General features: G+C 44.2%; 1 protein-coding gene across 5 annotated transcripts in view; it reads right to left on the bottom strand.

Annotated features, from left to right (window-relative positions):
- Positions 1 to 3,111: 3,111 nt before the first annotated feature.
- Positions 3,112 to 9,563, bottom strand: part of depdc5 (DEP domain containing 5, GATOR1 subcomplex subunit) — a 267,024-nt gene continuing 260,572 nt past the window's right edge. For 4 of the 5 annotated variants that reach the window (XM_073055636.1, XM_073055639.1, XM_073055637.1 and 1 more), the window contains exon 41: positions 3,112 to 4,854. In XM_073055636.1, coding sequence (XP_072911737.1) covers positions 4,559 to 4,854 — 296 coding nt within the window. In that variant the 3' untranslated portion in view covers positions 3,112 to 4,558. The remainder of the gene's footprint in view (positions 4,855 to 9,563) is intronic. The other variant, XM_073055640.1, reaches the window with a different exon arrangement.

Raw genomic sequence — 9,563 nt, 5'->3', positions numbered from 1 at the left:
ACCGATATTTGGGAAATTAAAATCTCCCATCACGACTACTCTGTTATTATTACACCTTTCCAGGATGTGTTTCCCTATCTGCTCCTTGATATCCCTGTTACTATTGGGCAGCCTATATAAAACACCCAGTAAAATTATTGACCCTTTCCTGTTCCTAACCGCCACGCACAGAGACTCCGTAAACAATCCCTCCATGATGTCCACCTTTTCTGCAGCCATGACACTATCTCTGATCAACAATGCCACGCCCCCACCTCTTTTGCCTCCCTCCCCGTCCTTTCTGAAACATCTAAAACCCGGCACTTGAAGTAACCATTCCTGTCCCTGACCCATCCTAGTCTCTGTAATGGCCACCACATCATAGCTCCAAGTACTGATCCACGCTGTAAGCTCATCCGCTTTGTTCACAATACTCCTTGCATTAAAATAGACACATCTCAAACTGTCAGTGATTGATTCCGATTCTTACATGCATGTCCTCTTGTATTTGACATGTCTATCCTGAGAAAAGGATTCTGTCTAGTCTTTCTATTCCTCAATTTTATTAACTTCCATCAGGTCACCAAGTTTTTCCAGCTTCTCTGTTTAGCTCATACCCTCTAATTCAGGGAGCATCCTGGTGCACCTCTTCTGTACCCTCTCCACAGCCTTCACATTCTTCCTAAAATGGGGCAATCAGAATTGTGCACAATATTCCAAGCTCAGCATAACCAGAGTTTTATAGAGATTCAACATGTCTTCCTGACTCTTGCTTAGTGTCCCAACCAACAAAGGGAAGCATGTCATACCACAACTACTTACATTACCACCTTCAGGGAACAATAGATTTGGATCCCAAGATCTCTCTGTACATCAACACAGTTAAGGATCCTGCCACTAGGTGCATAATTTTCCCTTATATTTGACCTCCCAATATGTAACACCTTAATTATTCGGATTAAGCTCCACCTGTCATTTCACTGCCTAAAACTGTAAGTGATGATATCCGACTGTATCCTTTGATGGCCTTCTTCACTCTCCACAACTCCACCAATCTTTGTGTTGCTTGCTGACTTACTAGCCTACCTATGAACATTTTCATCCAAGTCACTGATAAATATCACAAACAGGTCCCAGCGCTAATCCCTGTGGAACGTCACTAATCATGGATCTCTAGCCAGAATAACACATTTTTATAACATATCCTCTGTCTTCAATGGACAATTTAACACTGAATCCAAACTACCAAAACTCTATGGAACCCAAACAACTAAATTTTCTGGATTAAACTACCATGAAAAAAACCGTTAAAGGCTTTGCTAAGTCCATGTAGGCAACATCCACTACTCGACCCTCGTTGATTTCCTCTGTCACCTCCTCAAAAAAACCTCAGTCAAGTTTGTAAAATGGGACCTGCCCCACTCAAAGCCAAGCACAGCTGTTTCACTTGCTGTAGAAAAGCAGTGTGGAAAAAAGCATATTTCATTTTCTGGGATGGGTTTCCTGGAAAAGTCAGTTAAGACAGCTGGAAATCTGAACAGAAAACAGGAGATGCTCAGCAGGTCCCACAGCACCTGTAGAAGGAAAAGCCAGAGTTGCAGAGATGGGGGAAAAGGATGAATAGAATGGAGGGAACACCTGAGAGAAGGTGAGGCCAGGATTGCCCTGGGGAGATGTTCTAGAGTCAACCAGGCAGTTAATGTAACTAAACTTAAAATGTTACAAATTGCTTTGGGACAGAGTTCACAGGTTAGGATGTATTAATGAAGAGACAAAACTGATAGGTCACAGAAGGTTAATATAAAGGTACATCAAGCAATTTAGACAGCAAATATAACTGGTCATCTTGCTCCAATTACAATATGTAAATCTTGGGCGAGAATCACATTAAGTCTTGTAATCAGATCTGACCCTCCCTGACTAAGATACAAAAGTAGAAAATGTTGGAAACACTTAGCAGGTCAGGCAGCATTTCAGAACTGGGGCACTTCACTGGTACTAGGAAAGAGAAAAAAGCAGTTTTACGTTTGAGAGAGGTTGTGTGGAAGGAGAGAAGTGAGGCAAAGAGAATGTCTCTGATAGGAATGATTATCCTTTTGTTCTATCCTTCCCTGCCTCTCTCTGTAATGTCAGTAATATTATGTCTCTTTCCCAACTCTGACAAAGGGACTTCAGCCTAAAGCATTAATTATGCTCCCCTCTTTACAGACGCTGTCCCACCTGCTGAGTGTTTCCAGCATTTTTGGTTTTTATTGAAATTTTCAACATCTGCAGTTTATTGGCTTCGATCTCTGATATCAATCTCCCCCGACTAGCTGATGACAGGACCCTGAACTCAAGGCTAGCCAACTCAACAGCCCTCGTGCCTCCTGCTCACACAGAATTCCAGAATTCCAATCCTGGGACTGACAGATGTTCTTTGTTACCCGTCGACGTCGCTAGCCTTCAAGCACAGAGTGGAGACCTGGACTGCAGATGTCCTTAGCCACTCTGAGCGCCTAGTGGAAGCACAGACCACAGTGACGTCCTTCATCATCCATCAACATTGCTGAACTTCGAATGCAGAGCAGAAGCCTGGCTTCTAACCTGTCACCATCCTTGCCCCTAAACCTTAATCTGACCCTTAAAGTTCCTCTCTGTCCCCAAAACCATCCCCATGAGCTTAATAAACAACTGTCTGAGCCACGATTTCAATGGTTTGTGCCCTCTTGATCAGAAGGTAGGCACACAGGAAAATCAGGCAGTGTTTACGTAGTTCAGTCTAATTTTTGTACTGTGTCATGTAATACCATGGTCCTGAAAATCGTTGTCTCATTTTTTTACTATCTACTGTACCAGCAGTTATGGTCGAAATGACAATAAAATAAAGTGACTTGACTTGACTTGACTTGATTGACGATGAACTGCTTGAGGAGATTAATTTGATTAAGCGTTAAGGGGAAGAATGAGCTCCCAGCTGCCCCACATCTCTGGCTTCAAGATCAGCACCTCAAGACAAGGGGATACTTTGTTAAAATCTACTGAAACTGAAAATCCACTATTGAGAAATTTTTAAAAATCTTGGTCTAAAGAGTTAACATTGCACAATCTAACAATATACTCTTCAGAATTTCAAAAATTATAACAAAGTAAAACAATCTTTTTTTCCTCTTTATTTGCAAATATAAATTATTAAGATAAAGCCAAGGACAAGTCAAAGGTGCAGCTTTCTCTTTACAAGAGTATTGGAGAAAATGGGCACTTTCACATATCACAGCCATACAACAATGGGGGCTTGTCCCCAGCTATGGTAATAATTTAAATTCTCACACAAGTGGATTGGCCCAACAAATATACCATTGTCTCCTCTTATTTAGTGACTACATTGAGATAATGTGCAACATATTTGCTAGAGATCGTAAGTTATTCCCATTATGGTTCAACATGGCCATCCTGCCAGCACAAGTCAATGTAAAATACCACTCCTTAGAAATCCATGCAGACATTGCTGCTCCCCTAGCTTTCTTACTTTCCCACTTCAGCAGATCCATAAGTACAGACAGATGTTGCTATATCTTTTATTGATTATAATTGGAGTTTGAGTTTGGTTTTGGTATTAATTCAACAGAAGCCATTAGGAAACTTTCCGTACTGCAGTCTATAAATGGATTTCCATTCTTAGGACCAACACCACCATTAACTTAGGCAAGAATGTCAGTATTGGAGACTGAGAATAACAAAGAAAATTAAGGAAGGTAATGCATAAAAAAGGTAGAATCAGGAGATGGTGTAGGTGTGTGTCAATCACATTACAAACTGGATTGTTACAAATATTCTTGTTAGTAGGACTGTGCCAGCAGCAGTGTTCAACTCTGCACAGAGTCAGGTCTTTCCATTCCCCTCTCAACAAGAGAGGTAAATATTTCAGTATACAAAGGCTCAAATAAATACTCAACAGCAGAGTGATGCCAGCCAGAATGTGGACTTCCCATAAGGTAGCAGTTTGGGGACCAAGTCAATTAGGCTTGTAAGGAGCAAGAAATTGATTACTGTTTGTTGGGGAAAGATCTGATCAATAAAGGGAATCAACTACACACCACTGAGAGGCGTGAGAGCAGATGAAGCTAATTCCCTTTGGCATTTCTGGACTCCTTTCCAAAACCTCTCTTTTTTTTTGAATTGCAGAAAGCTGCACCTCCTCTGCCCAAATGGATTCCAGCCAGGCTTTTGAAAGAGAAAATACTAAATTCAGTGTGATCAAACAGATCACTCACGTCAAACTTGAGTGGGGTAAAGGAATTGTTGTTCTGGAAACTTCAGCAGAGGCAGCAGGAAACAATGCAGAAGATAATGGGAACTCATATCATTGCATATCACCAAAATGTACCATCCTCAATGTGCTCTGTTTGGATGCATGCACTAAGGGTATTCACCATTCAACCAATGAAAAGAAGTGGGATTGATGCACCAAAGGACATTGACTATCGGCCATTAGGGAAAAGAATAACACATATACCAACTGGCAGTGAACCAGCTTACATCAGATAGAAGATGGATGCATATGCCATGACTAGCTATCCACACACGTAGCTTTGCTTTCTTATGGTGCACTGGAATGCATTTTGTCCAGGCAGCTCTCCCAGAAGTTAAGCAAGCGATTATCCCTATTGGAGCAAAAATCAGTAAAGTCTTTGAGCAGACGATCAGCGAATTTCTCATCCCCGGTGGCACTGGATCGCCAAGTTTTGGTCAACATGGTGTTGTAGGCCCAGTTGTAGCCGATCTTCTCCTCACTGAAGAGGCTCTGGGTGCTGGAGCTGGTGGAATTCCTCCGCCGTCTCTGCTGGCCACTCGTCAGCTTGCGCTTGGAATAAGGCAGCTGAAGGAACACGGTCCCTAGGATGACCAACAATAACTGTGTTAAGGCCAGCCCGTCACACTAAGGAACTAGTCACATATCTACCTTTTCAACGTTATCTTTTTTTAAACCATATTAACACTTTCACTTTTACAAGAATAATACTTGGTAACTTACAGTTGGCAGACTGTGCCACTCAGAAATAGCTGAGAATACTTGATGTATACCAGCAGACTCCCAGTAGGACAGCTATGAATATCTGATGGCACACCAGTAGACTACTGGTGGGACAGTTGGGAATACCTCATCTATACCAGCAGACTCCTGGTGGGAACCTACAAGGTCATGCCAGCGCTCTTAGTGGGTCAGCTAGGAATCTGATCACATACCAGCAGACTGCTGGGAATTCCTGAACACATACTCTGGATACTCGTCATGGCTGGGGTGCGAAAGGAAGGACATGCAGGAAAACAAAGGAAATCTCTTTTAGGATATAAAGCCTCACTCCTAATTCCTGTGAATGCAAACCACAAAACAGTAAATCCTAACCCAGTATATGGAGGAGGCTCTGTTGGCCCAGAGTGACTGGCTGGACAATTTTGTAGCGCACCTATACAGTAGAGACTGTTTGTACCTGAACTGGAGAAGGACTAATATCCTGGCGATATGGTTTGCTAGTGCTGCAAGGTGAGATTTAAACTAGAGTTGCAGCGGGATGGGAACCAGAATGCCAGAACAGATATGGAGGATTATGGAGCCAGATGTTGTTAAGACCTCAGACAAAGTCAAGAAACAAAACATACAACTAATATTCTGGGCTGTGTATATTTCAATGCAGGAATTGTAGGAAAGGCTGATGGGCTCAGAGCATGGATCAACACCTGGAATTATGGTATTGTAGCCATTAGTGAAACTTGGTCGCTGGGAGGGGTGGGGATCCATCATTTAAGATGCAACAGAGCGGGAGGGATTAAAGGAGTTAGGGTGGCATTACTAGTCGGGAAGTGTCACAACAGTGCTTAGTCAGGACACTCTGGAGTACTCGTCTAGTGGGTGCTATGGGTGGAACTAAGAAATACAAAGGTATGACAGATAAGTGGGTAACAATCAGAAGAGGGAAGAGCAAAAGTCAGATTCTAGAGAGTACCCCTGTGGCTGTCCCCCTTAACAATAGTTGGTGGGGGGGGGGGGAACGTATCCGGGGAAAGCAACAGTGGCCACACCTCTGGCACAGAGTCTGGCCCTGTGGCTCAGAAGGGTAGGGAAAGGAAGAGAATGGCAACAGTGAGAGGGGACTCTACAGTTAGGGGGTCAGACAGGTGATTCTGTGGACACAGGAAAAGAAGTACGGATGGTAGTTTGCCTCCCAGGTGCCAGGGTCCGGGATGCTTCTGATCATGTCCATGATATCGTGTGGTGGGAAGGAGAACAGCCAGAGCCAGAGAATAACCAATATGTACCAACAACATGGGTAGGAAAAGGGAGGAGATCCTAAAAACAGAAAAAAGGGAGTTAGGAAGGAAATTGAGAAGCAGGACCACAAAGATAGTAATCCCGGGATTACTGCCTGTGCCACGCGACGATCAATATGGGAATAGAGTGAGGTGGAAGATAAATACGTGGCTGAGGGATTGGAGCAGGGGGCAGGGATTCAGATTTCTGGATCATTGGGACCTCTTTTGGGGCAGAAGTGACCTATACAAAAATGACGGGTTGCACTTGAATTCGAGGATGACTAATATCCTGGCAGGGAGGTTTGCTAAAGCTGCTGGAGAGAGTTTAAATTACAATTGCTGGGGGGAGGAGTGGGAACCAAACTGAAGAGATGGAGGAAGGAGCAGTTGGCTCACAAATCAAGAAAGCTTGGAGACAGTGTGAGAAGGAGGATAGGCAGGTAATAGAGAAGGGATATATTGAGACTGATTGTTTGAGATGTGTCTATTTTAATGCAAGGAGTATCATGAACAAAGCAGATGAGAGAGCATGGATCAGTGCTTGGAGCTTTGATGTTGTGGACATTACAGAGACTTGGATGGCTCAGGGGCAAGAATGGTCACAGAGTGTCAGGCTTTACATGTTTCAGAAAGGACAGGGAGAGAGGCTAAAGACGTGGGGGTGTGGCACTGCTGATGAGAGATAGTGTCATGGCTGCAGAAAAGGAGGAAGTCGTGGAAGTTAGGAACAGGAAGGGGTCAATAACTCTACTGGGTGTTTTTTTGTAGACCACCCAATAGTAACAGGGACATCAAGGAGCAGATAGGGAGACAGATTCTGGAAAGGTACAATAATAACAGGGTTGTTGTGGTGGGAGATTTTAATTACACCAATATTGGGAAAAATGCATCTCCCTAAGCAAGGGGATTGGATGGGGTGGAGTTTGTTAGGTGTATTCCTGACACAATATGTCGATAAGCCTATATGAGAAACGTCTGTATTTGATCTGGTATTGGGAAATGAACTTGGTCAGGTGTCAGATCTCTCAATGGGTGAGCATTTTGGAGATAGTGATCAAATTCTACCTCTTTTACCATAGCATTGGAAAGGAATATACAAGTTAGGAAACTATTTAAGTGGAGTAAGGGGAAATATGAAGCTATCAGACAGGAACTTGGAAGCATAAATTGGGAACAGATGTTTGGAGAAGGAAGTCTGAGAATCAGAACAGGAGTGCTGCGGGAACCATTTTGATTTTTTCTTCTCATCGGGGTTAAGAGAGGCGGGACTGCACAGGTGTGTGACGTTGGGCAGAGAAGCGTGGAAGATTTAAAAGGAACACAGCCTTATACAGCGGGCAGCGTCGTTCACGGGCAGTGGAGTGAGCTGGGAGCAGAGTGAAGGCTTAAGGGCTTTGGCTCAACGAGCTTAGGTGGAAACAGGTGAGGCAAGATAGGTTTAGTTTCAGTTTTTCCTGTTATTTGAGGAAAGGGGGAATTATGAGTGTGAGGGCAGCTTGTTGTTCTCGGTGTCGGATGTGGGAGGTCCTGGAGTCTCCTAGCCTCCCAGACGGCCACATCTGCGCCAGGTGCGCCGAGCTGCAGCTCCTAAGGGACCGAGTTAGGGAACTGGATCTGCAGCTCGATCACCTTCATCTGGTCAGGGAGAGTGAGGAGTTGATAGAGAGGAGTTACAGGCAGGTGGTCACACCAGGGCCACGGGAGGCAGACAAGTGGGCCACGGTTAGGAGGGGGAAAGGGAAGAGTCAGGTACTAGAGAGTACCCCAGTGGCTGTACACCTTGACAATAAGTACTCCTGTTTGAGTATTGTTGGGGGGCACAGAGTCTGGCCCTGTAGCTCAGAAGGGTAGGGAAAGGAAGAGGAAGGCAGTAGTGATAGGGGACTCGATAGTTAGGGCTTCAGATAGGTGATTCTGTGGACGCAGTCAGGAGACCCGGATGGTAGTTTGTCTCCCTGATGCTTCTGATCACGTCCAAGATATCCTGAAGTGGGAGGGCGAGGAGCCAGAGGTCATGGTACATATAGGTACCAATGACATAGGTAGAAAAAGGGAAGAGGTCCTGAAAGGAGAATATAGGGAGTTAAGAAGGGAGTTGAGAAGAAGGACCGCAAAGGTACTAATCTCGGGATTACTGCCTGTGCCACGCGACAGTGAGAGTAGGAATGGAATGAGGTGGAGGATAAATGCGTGGCTCAGGGATTGGAGCAAGGGGCAGGGAGTCAAGTTTCTGGATCATTGGGTCCTCTTTTGGGGCAGGTGTGACCTGTACAAAAAGGACGGGTTGCACTTGAATCCTAGGGGGACCAATATCCCGGCGGGGAATTTACTAAGGCTACTGGGGAGACTTTAAACTAGAATGGTTGGGGGGTGGGAATCAAATTGAAGAGACGAGGAGAGAGGAGGTTAGTTCACAAATAGAGAAAACTTGTAGACTGTGTGAGGGAGGATAGGCAGATGATACAGAAGGGGAGCGCTCAGACCGAAGATGTAGGGGAGAAGGAAGAAAAAGAAGATAGTAAAGTTGTTTGCACCAATAGGGATAAACAGAGAGTAAGAGGTGGAAAATTTCTTAAATGCATTTGTTTTAATGCTAGGAGCAGTGTAAGAAAGGTGGATGAGCTTAGAGCATGGGTTGATACCTGGAAATATGATTAGCTATTAGTGAAACATGGTTGCAGGAGGGGTGTGATTGGCAACTAACTATTCCTGGATTTCGTTGCTTCAGGTGTGATAGAATTGGAAGGGCAAGAGGGGGAGGTGGTGCATTGCTTGTCAGAGAAAATATTACAGTGGTGCTCTGGCAGGATAGATTAGAGGGCTCATCTAGGGAGACTATTTGGGTGGAATTGAGGAATGGGAAAGGTGTAGTAGCACTTATAGGGGTGTATTATAGACCACCTAATGGGGAGTGAGAATTGGAGGAGATTGCAGATATTTGTAGTAAACACAAGGTTGTAATTGTGAGAGATTTTAAATTTTCCACACATAGACTGGGAAGCCCATTCTGTAAAAGGGCTAGATGGTTTGGAGTTTGTAAAATCTGTGCATAGTTTCTTGCAGCAATACATAGAGCTACCAACTAGAGAAGGGGCAGTATTGGATCTCCTGTAAGAGAATGAGATAGGTTAGGTGACAGAGGTATGTGTTGGGGAGCACTTCGGGACCAGTGATCACAATGCCATTAGTTTCAATATAATTATGGAAAAGGATAGGACTGGACCCAGGGTTGAGATTTTTGATTGGAGAAAGGCTAACTTTGAGGAGATGCAAAAGGATTTAGAAGGAGTGGA

This window comes from Hemitrygon akajei, chromosome 9 (genome assembly GCF_048418815.1).
Source record: "Hemitrygon akajei chromosome 9, sHemAka1.3, whole genome shotgun sequence".
Lineage (NCBI taxonomy): Eukaryota > Metazoa > Chordata > Chondrichthyes > Myliobatiformes > Dasyatidae > Hemitrygon > Hemitrygon akajei.
Note: the sequence above shows the minus strand (reverse complement) of the source record. Positions and strands in the feature narration are given on the sequence as shown.